General features: G+C 41.9%; 1 protein-coding gene across 9 annotated transcripts in view; it reads right to left on the bottom strand.

The window, feature by feature from the left end:
* Positions 1-5000: 5000 nt before the first annotated feature.
* Positions 5001-26971, bottom strand: part of ARHGEF26 (Rho guanine nucleotide exchange factor 26) — a 136138-nt gene continuing 114167 nt past the window's right edge. For 4 of the 9 annotated variants that reach the window (XR_014824216.1, XR_014824214.1, XM_021069691.2 and 1 more), the window contains 4 exons: positions 21780-21989; positions 8836-8903; positions 7729-7833; positions 5001-7217 (listed from right to left, as the gene is read on the bottom strand). Coding sequence is in view for 4 of the 9 variants with exons in the window: in XM_021069691.2 (XP_020925350.2) it covers positions 7075-7217; positions 7729-7833; positions 8836-8903; positions 21780-21989 (526 nt within the window). In the remaining 5 variants the exon portion in view is untranslated. Of the gene's footprint in view, positions 7218-7728; positions 7834-8835; positions 8904-20606; positions 20673-21779; positions 21990-26971 lie in introns of all 9 variants that reach the window. The other 5 variants (XM_084990077.1, XM_084990076.1, XR_014824213.1 and 2 more) reach the window with 4 other exon arrangements.

Genomic DNA, 26971 nt, shown 5'->3' with positions numbered 1-26971 from the left:
TTGGAAGAGATTATGTAGAATTGGTGTTAATTTAAATGAAAGAATTCTCCAGTGAAACCATGTGCATCTGAATTTTTCTTTTCTTTTTCTTTTAAAGTTACAAATTCAGTTTATTTAATAGTAGTTACAAGATTATCTAGCATTTTTGGAGTGTGTGGTTTTCAATGAATTAGCCCATTTTATCTAAGTTTGTAGTTTTCAAGGAATTGGCCCATTTAAGTTGTCAAATTTCTATCAAGTTGCTTGAATATCCTCTTATCCTTTTAATATCTGTGGAATCTAACATGGACTCTTTCCTTCTTGACATTGACTCTCCTTTTTGGTCAGTCTTGCTACAAGATATATCAGTTGTATTCATTTTTTCAAAGAATTATTTGTTTCACTGATTTTTCTATTATCACTTTCATTGTTTTCTGTACACTTTATGTCCTCCCTTCTGCTTCTTTGGATTTATTCTTTTTTGTTGTTGTTTTTAAAACATTGGTTTACAGTGTTTTAATTTCTGCTTCACAGCCAAGTGATTCAGTTTTACACACACATTTTTAAAAAAATATTTTCCATTATGATTTATCATAGGATACTGAATACAGTTCCTTTTGCTATACACTAGGACCTTGTTGTTTATCCATTCTATATCTAATAGGCTACATCTCCTAACACTAACCTACCACTCCACCTCTCCTCCAGCCCCCTCCCCCTTGGCAACCCCAAGTTTCTTGTCCAAGTCTGTGACTATTTCTGTTTTGCAGATAGGTTCATTTGTATCATTTTAGATTTCAACATTCTGGACATTGAATATAGTATGGTATCTGTTTTTCTGATTTACTTAGCTTAGTATGAGAATCTCTGCCTCTGTTCTTCATTTCTAGTTTCTTGGGGTGGGAGCTTAGATTTCCAAGTGTTGCATACCATAAATTCCTTTCTAAGTACTGCTTGAGCTGCATCCTACATGTTTTGATATATTCTCATGTCAATGTATTTTTTATTCTTTATAAACTCACCTCTTTAATCCACAGATTGAGTGTCATTAATTTCCAGGTGTTTGGAGATTTCCCTGTTGTCTTTCTGTTATTCATTTCTAGTTTGATTTTTTTATGGTGGTTGAAAAACATACTTTGTATAATTTCACTTCTTAGAAATTTGTAGGTTTATGACCCAGAATGTGATCTGCCTTGGTGAATATTACATATCTTTGTGAAAAGAAAGTATAATCTTCTGTTGCTGGGTGGAATGTTCTCTAAATAAATGTCAGTCAGTTCCCATTTTTTGATAATAATGTTCTATTCTATACCTTTACCCACTATATGGTGGATATGGCTGGTTTTTTTTCCTTTCAGTTTATTAGTTTTTGCTTCATGTATTTTGAAGCTCTATTATTTGGTACATACACATTTCAGGTTGTTTTTTCTTCAGAGATTGACCCCTTTATTGTTTATAGTGTTTTTTTTGTTGTTGTTCTGGTGATTTTCTTTGCTCTTAAGTCCACTTTATTTAGTGTAGCTCTTCCAGCTTTCTTTTTGATTGGCAGTTTCTTGATGTTACATTTTTCCATTCATCTCACATTTACCTATTTAATTACATTTGAAATGTGCCAAAAGTTGATGGCATACAGTAAGGTCACTTTTAAAATCTACTGTCAATAATATCTGTCTTAATTTATATATCTCAATCACTTGCATTTTATGTATGCTATTTTTTTGTTCCTTTATTTTCCATTCCTCTGCTTCCCTTTTTCTGCCTTTTTATGGGTTAGTTACCTGAAAACTTTTTTAGTATTCAATTTTACTTTGTCTCTTTGTAAAGTTTTTGGGTCTTTTGCTTGCTCTATGGATTACAGTATACAGGTAGGTATAGCTTATCACAGTCAACAAGTATCAACATTTTGACACTTCAAGTATATGTTAAGACCATTTAGTTTTTCCCAAATATTTTGGTTTTCCCAACTACTTGACATTCATCGAGGACCGTTTCAGACAACAAATGTGTCATTCAGCCACCTAACATTTTAAAAACTCAAGGATAGTCTATTATATTTACACAAATGTTCTGTTGTTCCTTCTTCATAATTCCCATATCCCCCTGTACCCCCGCCAAGATTCCTCTGTTTTTAACATCTTGGTACATTTGTTACAGTGGATGAGCTCATAATACTTTCACTGTCCTGAATAAAGTTCTCTATGTGAATGTAGTCCTCCTTTCCTCTCCCTTTAATCCCTGGCAACCACTGACCTTTTTACTGTCTCTGTAGTTTTACCTTTCCCAGAATATTATATAGTTGGAGTCATGCAAAGTATATAGCCTTTTCACATTGGCAACTTTTATTTAGTAATAATGCATTTAAAGTTCATGTCTTTTCATGGCTTGAGAGTTCATTTCTTTTACTGCTGGTTAATATTTCATTGGATGTATTTATTTACCCTTTCATCTACTGAAGGTTATCTTCATATTTGGCCATTATGAATAAAGCTAATAGAAAAATTTGTGTATAGATGTGTGGACATAGTTTTTCAACTCATTCGGGTAAATATCAAGTGTGATTGTTGGATCGAATGATAGTGTTTCGTTCTCTAAGAAACTGCAATACTGTCCTCCTGGTGGCTTTTGCATTCCCACCAGCAATGAATGCAAATTCTTCTTCCTTCACATCCTAACCAGCATTTGGTGTAGTCAGGGTTTTGGATGTTAGCCACCCTAATAGGTATGAAGTGGTAACTGTTTTAATTTTACAATTCCCTAATGATGTATGGTCTTGAGCATCTTTTCATATGCTCATTTCTCATCTGTAGTTGGTGAGTTTTTCAGATTTTTGCCCATCTTTTCTAGTTGCATTGTTTTCTAATTTATTGAATTTTGAGTTCTTTGTGTATTTTGGATGTCAACCCTTTATCAGTTGTATTTTGCAAGATTTCCTCCTACTCTGGATTATCTTCTGATTCGCCTGTCTTAATGAGGTTCAACTTAGTTTTTTCTTCATTGATTATGTTTTTGGTGTATTTATCTCGCAAACTCAAGATCACCTAGATTGTCTCCTGTATTATAGAAGTTTTATAGTTTTGCTTCTTACTTACATTTAGGTCACAGTTTCCAAATAAATGGGTATTTCTTAATTTTTGCTATTGATTTTGAACTTAAGTTGTAATTGGAGACTTCACACTTTAATGTTGAAACTTGTTTTACGACCCAGGAAATAGTCAAATGTAAATATTCTACATGTGCTTGAAAAAAAGGTATATGCTGAAATTGCTGCAGCAGGTCCTATATAAGCTTATCATGTTACTCTTGTTGAGATCTTGTGCATTTTCAATGATCTTTATCTACTTCCACACTTTTTTCCTATCAAATGAGAAAGGTATGTTTAAAATCTCATGCCATGCCTTACAGCTTAATTCTTATATTTCTGCCAATTTTGTTTATATTGATACTGTATTATTGGGAGAATATATAATTGTGTTGCATTTTAAAGTTTGGCTTTATTTTCTTAAATACAGAAGTTGTATTTTATTCTCTCTAATGATGCTCCTAGCTAGAGCCCCTCTGAGTTTATCTGTTTTTGTGTTTTTTCTGTAGCTAGATGCTGCATCTCGGTTTTGTTGCTGAGACTTTGAGAATGCTTTTTGTTTGGTTTGGTTTTTTTTGGAATATTGAGAACTAAGATGCTGGTAGCTTCTTCTAGAGAGAGGTTTTGTTTCCTCTTGTCAGGACCTCAGTATTCTAGAAGCCCGGGGTCCTCCAGGTTCATTTCCTCACTCCACAGACTAAGCCCTTTGGGGACCAAACCCACAACAAAACAGATGATGATAGGCACTTCAACTGACCTGTGTTATTCACACTGCAGAGTCCAGGGAAATGCAGCAGTGATTTGGAATGGAGGATGGACCCTCTGCACAGGGGAGGATGCATCCTTTACTTCAGAGATGCCACTCCCCACCTCTGTCCTCTGCCATCACCACCTTAAGTGGAAATTCAACAAATACGCCTTTGATTTATGTATCACATCCTGTATTTTAGCTGCCAAGAATGCTGGAAGACCAGCATTTTAAGGTTTTATAGAGAGTGTGATAGGCAGAATTCTAGCATGATCCCTGTGGTCTACTTCCTTGGTATTGTGTCTGATTGTAGGAATTTTGCAGATCCACTTATGGTCCCAAATCAGTTGGCTGTGAGTTCATAAAGGAGATTATTGTGTGAGTCTAGTGTAATTACATGCCTTCTTTAAAAGCAGTCTTCTCCAGTTGGTAGCATAAAATGGAATGAGAGACTCCCAGTGTAAGAAAGATTGAACATGCCACTGCTGCCTTGAAGATGGAAGGAGCCACGTGGCAGAGAATTCCAGCCACTGGGGGCTGTGAGCACTCTCCCACTCCCTTCCCAGCAGCACCGGCAAGGGACAGGGCCTTAGTCCTCCAAGTACAAGGAGTGGAACTCTGTGAATAACAAGTATGAGCCTGAAAGCAGTCAAGCCAACACTTAGATTTTTTCAGCTGTTTGAAAATCTAAGCAGAGAACCCAGCGAAGCCATCCTGGACTTCTAACCACAGAACTGCGAGATCATAAAAGATTGTGTTGTTTTAAGCCACTCAGTTTGTAAAAGTTTTATGCAGGAAAAGAAAATAATATGGAGTCACTCTTTGTCTCCCAAGATGCACAAGGTGGTGAAGTGTTCCGAGCACAAAGGCTCAGACATTGGGTGGCCAAAATGAGTGATAAAGTGTACTCAGGGTGTCAGAAGCTGTTAAGAAACTATAAACTATTTGATATAAGCTATTCAGTCACGTAGTTTTGTGGAAACTATGAGAAAAATCAGCATGGCCCAGCTCTTAAAAATGCTCCTACCTTCTAGGGCAGCTGAGGCCCACACGTATTCAAAGAAGAAAGCTCAGCTACCCTTCAGTGTTAGCTACAGATAACCTTTTGAGTAGAACTCTGATTGGGCCAAAAATTCAGCATAGTATGTACTTATTACACATCCTACAGTAAATTAAATCACATTCACACAAAAGAACAAGTATATACAAAATCTTTATAAATTCACATATTTTGCCAAAAGTGAACAAGCAGTCTCAAATCATTGGGACAAAAATGAGTATGTTTATACTCCACAGGTCACTGAATGAAGTCATTGTACAATTCAGAGAAACTACTCAGACACTGAACTGGATTTTAAAAAATACTGTATCATGTAAAAACGACAATTCATGTCTGAACTAAAATATTGTGAATGTAATAATACCTGCCATAAAACAATGCTTTATCTCATAACAGTATTAACCTGCTTGCTAAACAGGCTTTGATTTATAAGATGCACATATTCCAAAACTGTTCAACATCTCTACTGATAAATTCACAGGATTTATATAGTTGCTTTTCAGTTTCAATAGGGTGTCAGCAAAAATAATAAGGAATGGTCTCTTGGCAAGCAACACATTTACCTTCCGCCCTAAATGAAAACATCACATTAGATTATAGATATTAGTCTCTCCTCCAAAAAGTCTACACCATCAAAGAGGAGACAGATTTCTTGTTTTACCAACCCCGAGACCTCGCTTGCTGTGTCTACTGCTGTTCACTGACAGATTGGCTCAGACCTCAAGGAGCTCAGAACCTGGCACGTCTTTATATCCAGAGACATGTGCACTAGCAAAGGAGAGCAATTGGGGCAGTGGGGGGGCGGGGGGGTGTGATGGTGCAGGGGGGCAAGACAGCCACAGGTGTCCACCGCTGGGCTCACTGCTGCCATGACAGGACACAGCATGTGAGCTGACACACTCACCTTCTACACTGGGTTTCTGCAACATTACTCAGGATTGGGTACTGGTTGGCAGATGATAGCTGGGACATGTCACACATGGATCTGAGTGCTTGAATGATGTCCCTGTGCCGGGTTTTACCCCTCTATGGAAGAGAATGGAGTAGAGAGGGAACATAGCTGCCTGTAAAAATCACTCCTCCCCCTCCATCTTCCAAACCCTCTTTCCTTCTTTATGAAATGGACATGACAATGGCTTTTCTCTCTCCTTGCACTTGTGGAAAAAAGCAACTTCTGCAGACACCCACAGTTAAGAGAGACTTCAAATCCTTTAGTGCAAATGAGTTCCTATTAAGGTCAATTTATGGTTATGCTTCAATGAAGTACCAGATTGGCTTCTTGATACCTTTTAAGGTCTAATTTTATCTTCCTTGAGGTTGTTAAAAGTGTGTTTCAGCCAATTTCCTTTTGGAAACAGTCAAAAACCTTACATAATATTGAAGGCAAAGCAGCCTCACGTCAGTCTATCAGCTTATTGGGGGATATTTTAAAAAAAAAGTAGGACCCCTGTCCTATATTCAGGATTTTCTCACATATTGGAACCATCTAAAGTCTCTGTTGTTAGAGTAGCTTATGGTTTATTAGGCTATACTTATCTAAGACCAAAATTGGGTGAGATGGTTAAAAAAAAAAATCTTTAAGCCTCCTTACTTCCCTTCAGATGAGGAAAGCAGTGGCAAAAATTCAAGTGTCAATTTCCCTTTCTTGGGAAGAGGTTTAGAAAAGCTGAGCTCAGCTTCAGAACTCTACCAGTTCCTTTTGAAATCAAGAGAGCATTCAATTCAGATCTAAAATATAAAGAGACAGGAAAAATATCTACAAAAGTGGGTACTCCTTAAAGACATAAAACCTTGTGAATACTGAAAGAACCATATGAAGGAGATGTTTAAACAGGGATAGTATACATTCTTGGTTAAGTGAGGGTAGAGGATATAGCATCTTACATAGTTTTTTTTTTTATGCCAGAACTTGATAAAACTATAGGAATAGCTGAGGCTGCCTGCTCCCTGAAGTGGAATGCTCAGCTCTTCTGTTTACCTACTGAGGTTTGCAAAAGGATCGCTGTGCACAAACTGAGCTTCGTGAACTAACTGTATCCAGTAGGTGTTCTCCTGAGAGAACAGGACCATCTGGCAAGCTTAAAGGCAAGTGTTTTCATTCTTTTAATTAAATAGGCTGTGTCAAAATGAACAACAAAACCAGCCCTGAACAACCAGCCCACCATGATGTAGTGCAAATCTTGCAGTAACAAAATACCATTGGAGAGGCTACACATTGGTCTCCAGTCCCAGCAAACGTCCCATTCTCTCCACATTCTTATCAATGGTAGCTTGACATGTTATCTCCTTGGCACACTCCATGGGAAACCAGCCCCTTTCTCCATCTCGCAGTCTTTCCCCTTCATACCAGCCTGCAAAGAAGAGCAGAGTCCTTGTGGGGTGCCAAGTATTTGGATGAATCTTGCCTGTGTTCGGCTCCAAGGGAGGAAGATATGAGCACATTTCAGAGGCAGCATCTGCCCAGGTTGGGTACCACGGATGGTACCAGGTGAGAAGAGAGGTGGAACAGAGGGAAAGGCCTCAAGAGGCAATCAGTGGCATACCAGGGGCCAAAAAAGATCAGAGGCCCTGAAGTGAGGTGGCTGAGAGAGTATGTGAGTTTGGGCTGAGCTGCAGAATGGAATGCTGCCTGGAGTAGCAAGAAAATGATTACTTTTAAGGAAGGAAAACTTTGTCATAGGTCCCTTTGAATAATGAACCACATGACTGCATCCTATTAAACATGTAGAAGCAGTAAGGTGCAGATAAAGGAGAGGCAGGTGCATACAAGAAAACCAAAGGGCTGGGGAATATGAGCACTGGGGACAAAAGGAGACCCTGGGCGCTGGACCACCCGCACCCCCTAGGAACACTCACACTCACCATCACCAACACGTTGATAAATGAGGACCACATCTGCCACCTGCAGGGAGAGTTCATCGGGCTGCTTGGCAGTAAATGATCTAATGATTTCCACCTGGGTCAGTGCTGAGAGGGGGAGGGGACATAATGAACTTTCAGTAGCAGTGGGAAAGCAAATCAGATACAAATCAATAGTTTACATTCACTTGGTTTTTCTGTCCAATTCAGAGCCCACACAGGGAGGAAAAGAGTAGGCTTCTAAGAAGAAGCAGAAAATCTTTCCAGGAACTCCCTTACTTGGCTAAGAGCTTTAGAATTTTAGAAGCCTAGAAATGAATGGAGAGAGGCCTTTATAACATCCATGAATACCCTCAAATATAACCTTGATAAGAAGTCATGAGACAGATCACACAACAGAGCTGGAAACAGCCACTGTCACTGGGGAAACTGAGGCAAGACATTAGGTAAGGTGCCAAGGCCATGCAACTGAGGATAAAATCCACCATATAGCCAGTTCCCCTGGCTTTCATCCAGGGGTGCTCCCCGACCCACCTTCAGCAGCATGTGAAGGCTGCCAAAGAAGTTTAGAAATAAAAGGAGCTCCAACCAAAAGAAAATAGAGTGCCCGTGCCCCCGCCCCGACCCCCATGCTCAATAAAGTCAAAAGGAAAGGTAATTTTCTTTAGAGTTAATAATACATTTCAGCTTAAATTCATACTGTCTGTATAAAGAAGGTTTAAACATGCTTCTATTGCCCATTAACAACAGATAGAAATTTAAGAACAGTACAATAAGGCTTTCAATGTAAACTGAACTTAATCCTCACTATCATAATCCCGTGTAGTACAGAATGAGGATTTGACTTGCAGATGATTTAAGAGGCTCAGAAAGGCTATAAATGCAGTGATCTGCCTCATTTACACAGCAAAGAATTGCACCTTGGCTTTGAATTCAGATCCCTTGACTTCCAAAACAGGGAGCACCCAGTGCTGATGTGGGGCAGAAGGAAGGAAGTGATAGAGGCAACTCACAAAGCAGGTACAGTGCTGGTTAACCATTAATAAGCCAACGACCAGCAGGGGGCAGACCCCTCCACATTCCAGAGCAGACAGCCCTCCAAGTACTTACAGGTTCGGTCCGGAGGCTGCTTCCCGCTGCTGTGTCCCAGGGCGGTTATCCAGCGGGCTCGCTCACTCCTAAATACAGACAGCATACTCAGTTGAGAAATTCAAAGGTGCTTAGACGCAGAATCAAGTATGTTCTAGGATGCAAAGGCATTCCTAGAGAAGTAAGCAGCTGGCCTTCAAAATAAGGGTAAGAGATACTTAAAATGATAATCTGGGAAATGAGGCCACCTGCAAGTCACTGTCAAAAGATTCGGAAGGAATTTGGCCTGTGATTGAGTAGAATTTCTCATATGACAGTTTCACATTTAATAAAGAGCCGATTACACCAACACATTAAAACTTTAAAATATTTAGTACGCTCACAATCTGATGTTTAACACTTCAAAAAAAGTAAAATTCACACACATAAATCCTAGTACATCAGTCTCTCTACTTCCACTGCTCTCTCCCCCCCAACACACAAGCCATTTCTGAATAAATGAGAAAACTGACATATTTAAAGTTGTTTCATTCCTCATACAGGTAATTCTGCCAAATATTCATCTAATAGGAATTCTTTGTTCTCAAATGCTTAAAAAGGTTTAGTGAGTACAGCCAAACAAGATTTACAGTTTAAAAAAAAAAAAAAAAAAAACTACCAAGACTTTTTATATAATATTAAGCTATAATTACATGAAACAGAATAATTATTTAACCAAAGGATCAAAGATTTCAGATAAGCAAGCACTTCTCTGTAATACAGTAACCTCGAGTTTTTGATTTGGAAAGTCAAGTATTAGGAGTGTGATTAAATAAACCGCCCATATAAACACTGCTTAAATCTTTTAAGAAGCATTTATTAAACCCATAACTACATGGCAGATACAGCACTTGACATCCCTTATCTCCTGTAAGCTTCCCTAAAGCTTGTCTGAGGGGTGAAGAAACTACATGGAAGTTTCAAGGTAACTGATCCAAACCAAGGTCAGTTTCTACTACACCGCTCACTCTACCTTCTCAAGAAGGGATGCTCATGCCTGGGACTTGAAGAAAAAAAAAAAAGTAGAAAAAAAATTTTTTCTCCTAAAACTGCCTGTACCTAAAAGATGCTTCTGTCATTTCATCTTTGATTTCTCTTTGTTGAATAAAATCCGCCCCCCCCCCCACCCGCCGCCAGTCAGGCTCAACTCTCCATCGTCCTATCCAGGCAGAGGTCTCATAGTCCAGAACACTCACGCTGTTGCACACCTATTTGTTCCTCTAATTTTCAAGTACGACCTTCCCTCTGTTTTTACCAAGATACATCCACTCATTATCACTATTTAAGATTGCTTTACTGGAGCTCCCGCTGTGGCGCAATGGGATCGGCAGCATCTTGGGAGCACTGAGAAGCACAGGTGGATTAAGGATCTGGCATTGTCACAGCTGGGGCTCAGATCTGATCCCTGGCCCAGGAGCTCTATATGCCATGGGGCAACCAAAAAAAAAAAAGCCCGCTATAAAATTGAGTTGTGATGATAGTTGTACAAACGTAATAAAATTCGGAGTTCCCGTCATGGCGCAGTGGTTAACGAATCCGACTAGGAACCATGAGGTTGCGGGTTCGGTCCCTGCCCTTGCTCAGTGGGTTAACGATCCGGCGTTGCCGTGAGCTGTGATGTAGGTTGCAGACGCGGCTTGGATCCCACGTTGCTGTGGCTTTGGCGTAGGCCGGTGTCTACAGCTCCGATTCAACCCCTAGCCTGGGAACCTCCATATGCCGCGAGAGCAGCCCAAGAAATAGCAACAACAGACAAAAGACAAAAAAATAAAAAAAAATAAAATTCTCTGAGTTAAAAAAAGATTGCTTCATTGACGAGCGTACAGATCTATGAGGGTTTACTTAGGGACCACCACATACACACACCCCCAGATCAAGATACAGATGTGCCAAGAAATTCCTTTTCCCATCAAAAGCCTCAGACAAGTTTTGCTCATCTTGTCCTTTATGAAAATGGAATCCTACAACATTGGCCACTTTTGTACGTGGCTTCTTTTGTTTGATACATCCACTGAATGTTGAAACCATAAGCCTCACCTCCTCCAGGTGACCTCCTCTTTTGTGTGAACACACACTATACTATGGTCCTCATCCCATTCTGATGACCCTGTTCCCACACCCCTCCCTATGCAGCTCTATTACACTATTGGGCAGCTGTAGGCCTCCTGAACCTCTTTTTGGTTCACCACCTTATCTCCATATCTGCCTGCACATACAGGAGCTCAGTAAACACTGATCTCTAATAAATCATTACCACTCATCACACACTCGCCTCCTCCACCCCGGTCTGTTATTGACTTGTCTGCTTCTCTGGGCCATAAACTTTCCAAGGCCAAGAATTGAGTCTTGTACTAAATAGTATAATGGATCACACATATGCAAGGTATGGTGCTTTTTTATGTTTGACAAGTACCATTTAATCTAATTTTTACAACAATCTTGAACAGAAAATATTATCATTACAATTTCCTTTTTTTTTTTTTTTTTTCCAGAGGACAAAGTTAAAGTTTGAAGTATTAAGCACCTGCTCACTGTAAAACTGCTAAGTGATCAAGTCAGAATATAAGCCAGGCGGCTGGGGATCAAAGAGGTGGTGCTCCCTAGCAGGTGCTCCCAAAGTAACAAGGGAAGGCAGGAAAGGTAGAAACTGCAGCCTGCTGATAGACTTACTTAAAAGGAGAAAATGAGGATGGGCCTTGATTGAGCTGATGTGTCAAGTACTAACAGGCACAGGTTATAGAGAAACTGATGACACTGTCTTGTCATCAGTTTAAAAACTTTGTCTCAAATACAGGACAAAGGACTTTAGGACGGTTTTACAAGGAACAAGTAAAGCACAAGCTCCTTTAAAATAATCCCAAGAAAACACTTAAATCTTTGAGCACTCTTTGTTGCGTAAGATCTATTTTTTTAAAAAAAAATCAGGCTCAACCAGAATTTCCAAAATACAAAAGCAATTAAAAATTAAATATCTTAAGGATGAAAGAGTTGTTTGCCAAGAGTAACTTAAAACGATCCATTTGTGCCTCTCCATGCCATACCCACACATGCTGGACATAGCCGTGGCCGTGGCATCTTCACAGTTCTCCTTGCTGTCTGCAGTCCTTCATTAAGACCTCCCAGCCCTGGACCGTCTCTGACACTGAGTGGCCAGTTTCATAGGCAGCCTCACCCTGCAGCCAGTTTCCAGAAGTCCAGATGAAATCTCTCCCTCCCATGGCATGCTGCCTGGATGCTAATGGCGTCCCTTAGACACGGCGACCCTTCGCAGGGACTCCAGAGGACAGAACAAGACACTCCTTGTTGCCTCGCTGAAAGGAGCCACTTCTTGAAATGATTTCAACTGAATTGGTCCCACCCCCTCTAAGATGCCATCAAAGCTGCACGACATTACCCAGGGCTTCCAAGAGCTGTGCCAAGGAGCTCCCTCCCATCAGGAGGCAGAAAGCACTGCCATCTCTAAAGCAGGGAGGAGACTCGCTCCACATCAAATGGGATTCTAAGAACAAGAAAACTCAGGGCGTAGACATACCCATTATTAAATTTAGATCTCAAGTTCAGGGATCATGTGCAGACAGCTATTTTCCCCAAGGCCAACAGGAGAACACAAATTCACAACCCACCCCATGCCCAGTTCACTGCGATTTCTCTTTGCTCAAAGTGACAGAATCAGCAAGGCTCTGCTAAGGGGGACCTGGGCCGGTCAATTTCTGGGGCACTCTGGGCCCCTCTTTCCTTCAACCAACATTCACTCAGTCCCTCCCTCTGCAAAGGCCCTGTGCTGCTAGGCTGGGGTCACAAAGCAGGTAATATTGTCTCTTGGTCTTCACAGCCCTCAATGAGGAAGCAGACAGAGCAAAAGACAAGTATACACACAATCCAAAACATCATGTAATGTGGTGGGGTGGTGCCTCTACATAAACCCATCTGACCAGGAGAAAAAGGAGGTCGATCTGAGAAGAGACTCTTTTAACATCAGTATCTGGAGCCACAGTCCTTTCTCTGTGCATGACATGAAATGATGCATCTCCAGTTCCCTGCTCAGGAGCTGGCCTATGACGCACCCTGTCCTGCCCCTCCCACAATTAATTAAGCACAGTAGTTTTAAACTTAATTGCACAAGAGTTGAAGATACAGGTAAGTGGGACTTCTCACTGAACACCAAGCCATTTGCTAGATAAGATTGATACATACTGAGAAAGCAGGCTTTGAAACAGGCAGGACTGCAAATGAGAGAGAAGGGAACAGACGCCCACTGCCCACTAAGGCCTTCACTGCTGAGGAGGGGGTCTCCCTGGTTTTCAAGACAAGCAGAGAAACCTCAGGTGCTGTTTAAACTTCCTTTTCTCCCTTTTCAAAAGGCATTTGACCAAATAGCTTTTGTGCTCCTTCTCACAGCCTATGCTTCCTTTTGAAACTCCTATACCCATGGCCTTCGGGGAAAAAATCCTGAGCCTTCCTAAAGAGTAGGATTGGAGAGATGGTTTTTTGGTTCATTTTCTCATACATTCAATTCAATGAGATGAATTCAATAAACTGATCCATGAAAGAAAACCCACGGGGTAAAAATCATCCTCGTTGAAGGCTGTATGAGAAAGCCTCATAAAACTTGACACCAGCTCAACTTACTAATTTAAATCATCCAACCAAAGCAAAATAATTCCCCTACCCCCACAGCTTCTAAAATTTAGATTCTATAACATGTTCTATGGTTAAATCAATTGTTTCTTTTTTATCATTAGCAAACAGCTCAGAAGACCTAATCTAGTCCAGAAGCCTGGAATTCAACCTAAAGGGGTCAACTGCCTGTTGACTCGATAAAAGACCCACACCCTCACCTGACCTTGTGTTTTACTGGAGGTCAGTGATGAAGAATCACAAAAGATGAAGTATTTTGATGGTCACTATACAAATGTAGAAGATCACTATTGGATATGGATTCTAGATTCAACAAAGAAAAAAATACAATTTTTTCCATACAAAGTGTCATCTCTATATGTGGATTTTTCTCCAAGAAGAATATGTCAGACATGATTTTATCCCATCCTCTTTACTTCCTGTTAATTAAATCATTAACAGAAGCAGGAAGAGAGCAAAAGACTGCCTGCAAACAATGCCCCTTTATCAGGAGGCCCAGGAATAGCTTGCCAGAATGGTTGACGGAACCAGCCACAGCCATTAGGCGTCTAGCTCATTTTAAGAAAATTTTGAGGACCTTTGATTACAGTTTAAGGCAATGATATCCCAGAGCCAAATACAATGGGTGAAGAAAGTATGCATTCATTGCTGAAGATGTCCTGATGTCTCGTCACTGCGCAGGCTGGACCCAAATGCCATCCAAATTCCACTATGGACACAGGAAGCCAAGGACACCACTTGCTGCGGCCTCGCTCCCAGCCAGCTGCAGCTGTCTGGGCTTCAATTTAATGAAGGCAGACAAAGGGGGCCCTGCGCTCCAACATTCCTCTTGAAAGGCCCAGAGGGAAAAGTGACAGTAGTAAAACATTCTTCCTTTGTCCTTTTATCAAGGGTAAGCTTCTGCATTTTCCACAGACTATTGTCTCATTAATAATACAGGGACTTAAGATCTTCAACAAGGAAACATATAGCACAGTATGGCTAGATATACATCCTAAAAATGTTTAACTGCATTCTTAATAGTAAATGTTGAAGAACAAGTGGAATTTAGATAAAACTTGCTCTAATAGCGAAAAAAACAACAGTGTTTTGAGACTGATAGAGAATGTATTTCCCTACATGTGGCTCTTAGTCTACCTTGCCTTGGATATAGAAAATCTAATTGTATTAATTGTGGGAGAATTCCAAAAATACTTATTGGGAACCTGCTATGCACAAAGTAAGAAAAGGACAAAACTGGAGCTGAGTATAGGGATTAGCAATAAAACTATGCAGAATTAACGGGAGAGAAGGAAATGGTTAGGAGGCCGTAAGGGTGGTTCAAAAGATAAAGGATGTATTTGGACTTTGTGTCGTGGCGAAGCAGAAACGAATCCAACTAGGAATGATGAGGTTGCAGGTTTGATTCCCGGCCTCGATCAGTGGGTTAAGGATCCAGCGTTGCTGTGAGCTATGGCGTAGGCCACAGATGCGGCTCGGATCCTGAGTTGCCGTGGCTGTGACGCAGGCTGGCGGCTACAGCTCTGATTGGACCTCTAGCCGGGGAATCTCCGTATGCCGTTGGTGTGGCCCTAAAAAGCAAAAAAATAAACAAACAAACAAACAAACAAATAAATAAATAAAGGATGTGTGGATTGTCCTGGGAAGAAGGCAGTGGGATGGAAACATGGGAAGATGCAAAAGACCTTCTCGCATAGGAAGAACCCATCCATGATGGATCTGTTCAGACCTAGAAGCATCAGAAGTGACACCAAGTCTCCAGACTGGATAACCTGCAAAGGTGTAAAGGGTACATTTTACAAACTATGCCTGTCAAGGAAAGCAGAGGATACTGGTGATGACTGGTTCTAAACAGGCTGCATTTCTGAAGGGGAAGTGAAGAGGAATGGTTACATACGGGAGGAAAACTAAGAGCGCATAGCTAAGCATTTGAGAAAATCTCAAAGAGGGGTTTAGTGTGAGAGAGCTGGATGGCCAACAGAATTAAATGATATTAGATACAAAAAAAAAAAAAAAAAAAAAAAGAGGAAGACTGGGAGTTCCCACTGTGGCTCAGTGGGTTAAGAATCCGACCAGTATCCACAAGAATGAGGGTTCAATGTCTGGCCTCACTCAGTGGGTTAAGGATCCAGCATTGCACAAGCTGAAGGTATAGGCTGGCAGCTGCAGCCCCAATGAGATACCTAGCCTGGGATCTTCCATATGCCACAGATGTGGCACTAAAAAAAAAAAAAAAAAAAAAAAAAAAAAAAAAAAAAGAGGACGAACAGAAGGCTAGATGTGGTACCTAGGAAGTCACTGCTCATCTTCTGATGGAGAACCATCAACAGCACCAGAGGAAGACACCACACTGAAAATGGTTAGAGTAACTCAATATAAGACATCAGCTGCTCAAGCCCAAACCCAAAGCATTCTCAATTCCTCTCTTTCACTCATGGCTACCCCAACTCATCCAATCCATGCTGGCCCTGTTGTCTCTGCCTCCACAATATAATGTTTCCATCTCCTTTCATAAACCACAGCCCACACCACCATCAGGACTCCCCTGGACTAATGCAACAGGACTCCAACCGCTCTCCCAACTGGAACTCCTGCCTCCACACCAGTCTTCCATGGAACTCCCCACTCCAGCTCCCAATATCGGGGTGAAGAACTGGTCCTCACTACCCACACTTCCTGCCCTGCTCCAATTCATTGTGGACCAAATGTTTTCAGAAATACAATAAAAATGAGTTGCTGTTAAAATAATCACAAGCTTTGATCCTGCAGGCACATCAAACTGTTCTATGTTTTTAACTGCTTCCCTCCACCAGGACCAGTAATGGCTTGGGGACTGGCAGCCCACAGACCATGCTGGAATAGCTCTGATGAAATGCTCCAGCTCCACCAGCCTCTCCACCACCCACTCTTTGCACCTTCCCAGCTGATTCTGATCTAGCCACTTTCACTACATTCAGGCCAAGTTTGACGGCACTGAACTTGTTTCCCAGGAATTTTGCACTTGCTGTGCCTCTGCCTGGACCATTCTGGCCCTGCACTCTGCCACAGATGGACTCCTTCCAGGCACTCGGGGCTTGGTTACAATGTCACTCAGAACAGTCTTCCCACACCATCTAATGTAGAGCAGATGTCCCCATCCCCAGGACTTAGCATTCACTCTGGAATACATCACCTGGATTTACTCTCTCCACTGCACTTATTTATTTTCAAAATTGGATGAAAAAGATATGTTTCCCAGAGTTCCCTGGTAGCCTAGAGTTTAAGGATCCAGCAGTGTCACTGCTGTGGTTCCAGTTGCTGCTGTGGCATAGGTTCAATCTCTGTCCCGCGACATTCTGCATGTCCTGGGTGTGGCAAAAGAAAGAATAAAGAAAAAAAGAAATGCCTTTCCACCATCCTAGCTCACTGTGGGCCATTTGTGCAAACTGAATGGCAAAAGTTCACTGCGATCCAAAGTCACCTCCTTGAGAACAGGAGGCAGGCAGGCATAGGTTCTTCACTGAATAGAAGCCCCCAGAGGGCAGCGATCTGGTCCCTCACTGTCACAGCCACATCCCAGCACTGAGAATAACACCTGGAAAAGATGCAGGTGCTCAATAAGAATTCACTGAATTAACAGATAGAAGTGAAAGCGACTCTTGGTAAAGGGAAGGAGGACTTAGGGCTGGGTTGGGGGGTCAAGAGTAGTTCTGCAGAGGGAGGGCCAGACGGAAAGCAGGAGGAGAGAAACTAACAAGAGTGGCACACACAGCAAGTACTTGGAATTCTCGGGGACAAGATCACCAGGAGCAGCACTGAGGGGTTTCTTCACAGAAGAAAGACTTGGCCCATGGTGTGCGCCCTGAGAAATGAGACATTTGGTAATTGGAGAAGTTCTGAGAAGGGCATTGCAGGAAGTGCAAAAAACACAGACAAAAGAACAATAAGGAATTTTAAGTGGAAAATAATTTGGGGGATGTGACATCTATTTAGCATTTTATCAAATATTTCAAACTATACGATGCCCTACACTTACCACAAACTTTTTCCTTTTTAGAATCTATGGACTTTAAAAAACAAACAAACCAAAAAAACACACATTTTAGAAGTTTCTCACATTTAATAACAACTAGCTTCCTGGAGTTTCCCTTCCAAATCCAGAATAAGGTCAAGCTGAGCAGCAAGCTAGGGGCGGAACAGTCCCCTGGCTGGCAGCTTCTTAGTAAAGGGATTAAAATTTGTTAGGAATTAGAAAGAACACTAGATTCAGGAAGGTCTAGGTCTAGTCCCATCTTTGACAGTAACTCACTTCCTATGACTTTAGGCAAATCACGTCACCTTTTTGAGTCTCGTCTTACATCTGGGAAAAAAATGAGGGGGGAACTATAGACCCATAATTAGGGTCTCCACACATTTTATTAACTAAAGGCCCTTTTGAGAGTCAAAGAGGGTGCTATTCTTTTATTCTTCTTTTGTTTTGGTCTTTTTTAGGGCCACACCTGCAGAATATGAAGTTCCCAGGCTAGGGATCGAATCAGAGCTGTAGCTGCTGGCCTAATCCAGAGCCACAGCAACTCGGGATCAAGCTGTGTCTGCAACCTACACCACAGCTCATGGCAACGCTGGATCCTTAACCCACTGAGCGAGGCCAGGGATCGAACCTGTGTCCTCATGGTTACTAGTCAGATTCGTTTCCCCTGGGCCACGATGGGAACTCAAGGGTGCTATTCTTAATTGTGCTAGAACAATAGACAACACTGATCCCAAAGAAACCAAGATGTACAGTCATCCTAATTGTGCACTCTGAAATGCCACCCTTCTCTCCAAACACCTGAGGGTCCCTTCAAGCTCCAAGCTGGCCTGGTGCCTGGCACAGCCCCATCCCAGATGTTCACTAAGCATTTGCCCCAGTTCCTTTTGGCAAGCTTTTCTGCACTCCATGTAATCAAAGCTATTGATCTGTTCTTCCACGATTTCACTGTCTTCTAATACCTAAACTGTCATTGTGCCAAACAGCTGCACCCGTCCTATTGCTGATTTAACATTGTGTATATATCCCCAGGTGGCCTCTACTAAGAACAGTTTTTTGAAGAAGGTCAATATTTTAGGTTTGAATCCTGTTCTTTCTCAAACCAAAAAATAACCAAAGAATATATACGATTGGTCTGAAATTCTGCAATTATTTGAAGCCAGATTGGTGGTGAAAACCTTGTTTTCTCCATTAGATTGCTAATGGACCATTTTAACCACATATAAAAAAAGCTAGGAGTTCCCATCATGGCTCAGTGGTAATGAACCCAACTAGTATCCATGAGGATGCAGGTTTGATCCCTGGCCTTGCTCAGTAGGTTAAAGATCCAGCATTGCTGTGAGCTGTCATATAGATGTGATTCATCTCTGGCATTACTGTGGCTGTGGCTGTGGTGTAGGCCGGCAGCTGTAGCTCTCATTCGACCTCTAGCCTGGGAATTTCCATATGCTGCAGGTGCAGCTCTAAAATAAATAAAACTAAAAAGCATACCTATACATTTTGCAAATCTTAGAAGCAAAGAAAACATTTACATAGACCAAAACTCTGATTGCTCAAAAACTAGGTAGCCCAGAGTTGATCTGCACATTTCCAAATACAGTAAATACCAACTTGTTAGACTTTTAAATAGCCCTTTTCTTTTTTTAAGTGCATCTTGGCCGGCATATATTTTCCTTCGGAACCAATGCTATTTTATTCCCTGTGTATTTAAAAGTATTTGTTCATTTCTTTACTTTTTAACTGTAACTGAGATGGGGAAGAAGGGAGTCACTCCTTCCACACCCAGACAGCTGCCCCCTGCCCCTTCTGGAATGTTCTCTTGCCATTAAAGAACTACACATATGAGTCATACCCACGAGTTTATGGGTGACATAAACAGATATTCTGAGAACATTTCTGATTGAGGAAATGAACATCCACTCGGTCCATGGCAAGATCAAAAGGCAAAAAGCTGGAACAAAGGCTACAGAACGTCCAGGGAAGAATCTTCCCTTGGTGCAAAAAGAGCCGGACATGCCGGTTTACTGCCTACTCTCTTGGAATCATCGCAGAAACCAGCAGTAGAGATCACATAAATTATGGATGAGACAGTCAGGAAAAGCTCTGCTGGAATGTTGGCAAGACCTGAATAAAGAACAAACAATCCTTACAATACACAGAGAAAAGGAAAACACAAAGCGAAACCAACAACACTTTCTCCCTTACTAAAAATGACTGAAGAAAATCTTTCAGAGGATTCTCAAGAACGTCTGGACGAGCAGTAATTTCCAAAGACTTCTCATCCTTAAAGTCTCCTGAGGTCCAAAGCTCAGATGTACTAAATTCTCTTGAAGAGAGGCTTCCCCAAACAGAGGAAGTCTAGGTCTGTGTCTGTCTTCATGGGCCAAGGGGGGACCATGAATTTTAGAGTCCAGGTCGTGGGTGTGTCCAGGTCATGGGTGTGAATGCCTTCTCCAGCCCTGGTCATAGGGTGTGGCTCCTGTTGTCACCTGCAGAGACCAGCAAGCACCACACCCACCCAAGTGCCTCCCCAGAGGGGCAGACACAGGGGAGCATCCTTGGAATGAGGAAGGGCTTTCCAGCAGCTTCCTGGAAGGTTTCTGGGACCTCAGGAAGAGGCACTTCTTTGTTTTATATACAAACACAGAGGATGCCGCTCCTTTTCTTATTCACTCCCTCTGTCAGCTCTCCACCACAGCTGAAATACTCTTTTTTTGGCTGTCTTCAAAATCTCAAAGAGCTTTCTATCACCCTGCCCCTCTGGCTTTCCTTCACCCCTTGAAAAGTTATTTCTAGTGCCAAAAAACATGAAATGATCATTTATTGTTTTATGGGGATGCTTTTCCCCCTTCTTTCTCTTTTCTTATGTTTCTCTTTAACGATCCAGGGATCCTATTAAAGTGCTCTTTAAAAAGCGAAGATTACCTCTTTGGGTTGACCTCTGCTAAGATTTTGTCACAGAATCAGGGTTACAATTCACCAGCTGCTGATCCATTTTATTCACACCTTGTAGGAACCATGTGGGAGATGGTATAGGAATCACAGAGGGCCAAGAACTAGGGACCTTCTTTCCCTCCACACTCCACCCTCCGACCCAACATAATACCTGCCTAGGATGACTGTTCCAAGAGGAGGTTCCCAGGTTCCAAAGAAACCAATTGGTCAACTATCTCTAAATGAACAAAATCACAATGTAAGTAAGCAGGAGGACCCTATGGGGACTTCCCAGGACAGAACCCTCCCCCATATCATTAGCTCCTGTCTGAAGTACCCAGATAACAATATCTGATGCACATTCCTGAGTTTTATGATCCTAAAACCCCCACCAAAATGGAAGGAACTAACTGCTTGATGATCATGAGCCTCCAGACCTGCTGGTACCTAAGGACTGACAATGTTAACCATCCTGTGACCTCGACCTCAACCAATCAGAAAATTGTGCACAGGCTGACCACACACCGTGAGATCCCCCTCCCTCACCAGCCTTTAAAAATGCTTTCCTGAAACTCTTCTGGGAGGTCAGGGGTTTAGACTGGGAGTCCCCCATTCCCTACATATTGGCCCTTTTATGATAAATGCCGCACTTTCCTTCACCATAACCTGGTATCAGTAGACTGGCTTTATTGCACGTGGCCAAGGGGATCCAAGTGTGATCTGGTAACAGTGAGGGTGGACTTGAAAACTTCGCCCCCTTCCCTTCATCCCGTGTGAGGATGGACTGCGTACTAACCACTGGTGAACCTTCAGGCACAAACAGGATGGCCATTCTGCCTGAGCATAAACTCTGGATTGGAAAGAGGGTTCATCAACATTATTTCCCCTATCTCAGTTATCTCTTTTGACAGAAATCACTGGGCTTTCTGCTGCCTGGCCAAAGGCAGTTGACTGCACAATGACTTCAATTATAGGAGCTAAGAAAATTTACAGCCCGGAATCAAACTCTCAGTTAAATCATATTCCTAGGGCTCCTGGGTCCAATTTTTATCAACGATTAAAATAAAATGATTTTTAAACCACTCTATAAGAGCCTACCACATAAAGTGCAATGCATCCACCAGGATTCATGGGGACAAAATAACCATATCCATCTCTAGAGGGTCACAATAAGAAGACGAGCATCTGTATAATGCACCCAGACCCTATGCTGTGTGCATAATGTGTGCTCATTAATAAAAAAAATAGCAAGTAGTGTTCACTATTCTTACACAGTCTGTGGACCACAGATGGTAGGAAAGATGGATAGCAGATATCCTGAAACCCTCTTCCTGCACACACTTACTGCGTCTCAGCCCCCAGCAGCATTTCCACTTTCTCATTCGCATGGTTACTAAGGACCGTCAGTGTAAAGAGGTGATTGGCAGAGTTCTGTCTTGAATAAAGCATTGTGGAACTGTTCTTCCCTGGAGAAGAATTAAGCTCTTCACCATCACAAGACTCCACCAGTAGTTGATCTCTTAAAGAATAATCATTGACGTTGTAACTTTCTTCACTGTAAGGAAAAGGGGAAAGGAACACATCAGTAATTCAATGGTTAAGACTGAGACGCTGTTGGTTTTCAATGCACATTTTGGGGGAAGGTGGCAGGAGAAGGAAAGAAGGGGAAGAACAATTTATTTTAAAATAGGAATTGGACTCTGAATTATATCTACTAATGACAAATCAAAAGAATCCTCTAAAAGTAAATGTGTTAATTACTATTTTTCTACAGTATACTAAATTACATCTCAGGTATAAAAGCAGTACTAAAAACAATTATTAAACCCTATAGGTTTCATTTTACATTATCCTGGGGTGGTTATAACAAATAAGACACGCATGTATGGTGGTAATGCTGGAATACTTCTACTGCCTCCATCTGCAGGATGAAGACGGAGTCCCAAACCTACTTACCTTTTGGGTATCAAGCCTCACAAACCACCAGGCACAAGAGGGAAGAAGGGCCCCAGACGTCTTCTTGCTTCTGAGAAAATCCCCAACCCATCCTTCTCTCCAAAATGCACAGCTTCATCACCTGCTTCTGAATCCACCAGGCCTGACCCCGCCATGCCCTCTATTCCCACTCCTGATCAACACCTGTGGTATTGTTCATCACCCTTGATATACTCCCTCCCCCAGAGCACTTGAACATGCCTAATCTGGCCTCACCTCCCTGAGCTCCTTGGCTGGTTGCTGAACCCTTCCGCTGCATCCTCTGGAAATCCACCTCATTTAGGGAATTCAGCAAAATCTTCTAAATCCTCAGTCTGTTCTCTGAACTCTCCCTTTTCTTTCCCTTTTCCCTTCTTTCTCTTTCCTCTCCTTTCTCTCCTTCCTTCCCTTTCTATCCTTGTTTCCTTCCTTTTCTTTCTTTCCTTCCTTCCTTCTTCTCTTTCTTTCTGGCCACACCCATGGCATGCAGAAATTCCCAGACCAGGGATCAAACCTGAGCCACAGCAATGACAACAATGAGTCCTCTTAACACTAGCCACCAGGGAACTCTTCCCTTTACCTTTGGTCTTAACAAAAGCCTGGCTCTTCCTGGAGAACACAGCCTCCCCTGAAGGCTCTCTGCCTGTTTGAGTATCATTTCTTCTTCTAGAAAATGATCACTTTCCTCCTCCCAGAAAGTCCACTACTTTGAAGCTCACGCCATCAATCTCTAGCTCATCATCACTATCGTCTCTGGACCCCTGCACCATGCCTTATCCTCACTCATGAGTTTAGCTGCTGGCTTACTCTCTCTTTCCAACACTACTTCATTCTCCAACTTCCATGCGGTAGATCCTTCCTTCACCCTGGCCTCTCAGTTCCTTGACTTCCCCTTCAATGATTGACCCTGTCATCACCACAAACTGCAAGCCTCTGTAATCTCAATGCCAAACACCTAAGTCTAACCAGCACCACCTGTCTCCCCGAGTCACCTCTTTCTAATCCACAACCCAACAATTTTAACCTACCATTCCTACAATCCATTGACTCTACCACCTTTCTCTCCATCCTTAAATCCTTCATGTCCTCTCATTCATGCTTAATCAATTATCCAGCTTGAAGTTCTTGATACTGGGTTATAACTACTCCTTGCACACACACACTCATCTCCTTGGCAAAGCCAAACTGTTAAATGCAGCTCCCCTCTCTTCTGCATCTGGACCCTCAGTTAAACAGGCAGAGCTCAGCAGCCACTTTTGAATAAATGGATGACTAGGCAATATGTTCTAATATATTCCAGGATCATAAAATTACCTTTCTTAATAATAAATGTAAATGTAGGAACTCAGGGGATCTATGAGAAAAGAAAAATCCTTGTGCCTGACTATACTAGGAATTTCAGAATAGGCCATTTTGCTCAAGATTTCTTAGAATTTTTTTCATTCAGTGGTGGGCATCTGACTATCAACCACTCCCTTGTAACTCTCCTTTAAAACTTTATAATCTTTTCTATATTTAGTTTGATAGATTCCTGCCCACCCCCCAAAAAAAACCCAGCAAACATAGTTATATCATCTACAAAAAGTAAAATACTGCCTGTTGATCAAGACTGTCTGTCGCTAGGGTAATGATCTGTTTTAATTGAAAATTCCCATGGCAAGATCATCTCCAAAGCTTCCTGAGAGTACCTACAGTGCAGCACAACCTCACTCAGAATATATAAAACATTTCTCATATCAGGGAGTTCCCATCGTGGCTCCGTGGTTAACAAATCTGACTGGGAACCATGAGGTTGCCAGTTCTATCCCTGGCCTTGCTCAGTGGGTTAAGGATCCAGCATTGCCATGAGCTGTGGTGTAGGTCCCAGATACAACTCAGATGCTGCATTGCTGTGGCTCTGGTGTAGGCCGGCAGCTACAGCTCTGACTGGACCCCTGGCCTGGGAGCCTCTACATGCCACAGGTGCAGCCCTAGAAAAGACAAAAAAAAAAATTTCTCATATGAACGTGAGGATCATCAAAGTTCACAAATTATTTATTTATTTATTTATTTATTTTGCTGTTTAGGGCAGCACTTGTAGTATGTGGAAGTTCCCAGGCTAGGGGTCAAATCAGAGCTGCAGATATTAACCTATAACACAGCCACAACTACACTAGATCTCAATTACATGTGCAACCTACATCATAGCTCACAGCAATGCCGGATCATTAACCCACTGAAAGGAGACAGGGATCAAACCCGTAACCTCACGGATACTAGTCAGGTTCTTAATCACTGAGCCATAACGGAAATTCCCACATGGTTTTAATAAAAGAGTAATACACTTTACAAAGAAATAATGTTATATTTTTAAAAGACTGTATTTTACTAGAAACACAGTTGATTTTGGCAGAACAGTTAGTGGGTTGCATCCTGCAGACTTGCAAACCTTGTAACTTCCCAGCCTCAAGACCAAAGAATGCTCTAGGAAACAGTGACAGAGATATCAGTGGCTTACTGGATAGGGGCGCTCATGCATCCAGAACAAAAGGGTCTTAGAGCCACACTCCAGCGTGCAGATAGGACGGAGCAGCAGTCTCCTTTACTAGGGGGAGGGGAGGAGAAGGAGGCTACCTTTTATGGGGGGAAGTGACATCTGGTGGTCTCATCCGTTTCCAGGGAAACCAGTAGCTGCGGCATGGCCCACACAGCCCCTAAGGTTAAAACCTCAGGAGGGCAGGTGTTTCCTTTTAATCAACTAGCAGGTGGAACCACTGTGCCTGTGAAGGATCACTAGCTGGGGCAGGGGGCGAGCACATTCCTGTGAGTACATGCCTGGTCAGGCAGGAGATGTACAGAGAGCAAGAGAACAGCCATCTTGAATGGCCTGACCATATAGCTGGCAAAGCTTATAATATTCCCTGGGTTTCTCAGTCATAGATTTAATAGTCCAAGACTCAGGACCAAAAAGCAAAAAAACAAATCAAAACTTCAACAACATCAAAAGCAAGAGACAAAACAAGATGAACGAGGCCTTCCTTATTACCATCCTCTCGCTGCACCTCCAAGTTACTCTTTTGGTCCAACTCATGGGTTTTTAAAAAGATGACTTCTTAGTGAAAGGCACCCATTTTCAGTTAAAAATACTCCTTCTTCAGACAGAGAAATCCAAACGCCCTAATATTGTGCACTTGGGTATTTAGGCAGTGCCCTACACAATGACACTGCATAAGTATTCTCTGTATTCCCAAAGAAACAAAAGGCAAAGAAATCTATGCTATAAAGCCATCATTCAAGATGATTCAACTTCCTCATAAAGTGGCCTTACTTACTAGGTAGTTCCCAATAGAATTCAAGACCAAGAGTTCACAGGAAACTAAATGAATATGAATAAACTAGTTGTCTCTTTTCCTCTTTATTTTCAGAGTTCTTCTTTTCCCTAGTGTTTGCCTGCATGCAAACAATACCAGCTACTGTATTTCTTCAATGCACTGAATCTTTGTCTCTTGGGGGTAGAGTCAGAAGGAGGAGGCAAATCAATAGAATGTTTTTCTAATTGTTCTCTTAAGTCGTGACAACCACAATGCTACTAAGAAGGAGGGTGACCTTTGACCCAGTTTTTGCCTGCTGGCCTCTCAAATGTCCAGTTGGAATGACAACTGGCCCACCTTATTTACAGCTATGTGAGTTCACCTCAAGGTACCCCTTTCTACACATCTGCACATCTGGGTCACTGAAGTGCCCCAACAGGGCATTTTCCCACTGTTTTGACCTCTGCATCCAAAAACAGGACGCAGGAAACAATTTTGCTTTAAAACAAAACAAACAAACAAAAACCTGATTCAAGAGCAGTCACCCAATATCATGATTTTATCTAGACCCGTAAACTGCTTCATTATTACATATAACACCTACAACTTCACTACTCCTTTAATGAATCAAACATAAACAAAACTTGATTTCCTTTAACAGCAGTCAAGTTGATTATTTATCCTTGTCAGCTATTATTCAAACCCAATGGAATAAAACCTGAAAAGAAAAAAAAAACTTAGTCTTTGATCATCGCAAAAACTGAAAAGGAGCTCACTCTGGCTAGCGTGTTCTTGCTCTCTCACTTACACACTTAATCTCACAGAGTTCCAAAATAGCATTTTCCCCCTCTCTGAATCTGCAATATACTGAATGAAATTCAGTCTCCTCCTGTCAGCCAGCACCTACCATCCCTCTCACATGACTACAGAAGGCTAACTGTTAAAGTTAGTGCTTAAGCAGAAGGAAGAGGGGCAAATCCACAGTCACAGGTGCTGCTCTCTACAACCATTCCCTCCTTTGCAGATGCGCCCGTATCCAGTAAGTATCAAGCAAGCTCAGCTGTGCTTGGAAAGATACCACCCCCCTTTCCTGGGGGAAGTTGTGCTAATCAGACTTCCCCATGTTTGTTTCTACCATTTCACAAACATATGGTTTACACAGTTTCTGAAACAATCTGGGGCATGTAATTAGGAAGTCAAGCCACTCAGAAAAAGACAAATGGGAAAACCACCTTCCCTTGCACAGAGAAGTTTATATGGAGACTTCCTCTGA

This window comes from Sus scrofa, chromosome 13 (assembly GCF_054392235.1).
Source record: "Sus scrofa isolate SSC_HxYL_T2T_F1_AM1 chromosome 13, Sscrofa_HxYL_maternal_Yorkshire_Landrace_v2.0, whole genome shotgun sequence".
NCBI classification, from domain to species: domain Eukaryota; kingdom Metazoa; phylum Chordata; class Mammalia; order Artiodactyla; family Suidae; genus Sus; species Sus scrofa.
This window is presented reverse-complemented; position numbering and strand designations above follow the sequence as displayed.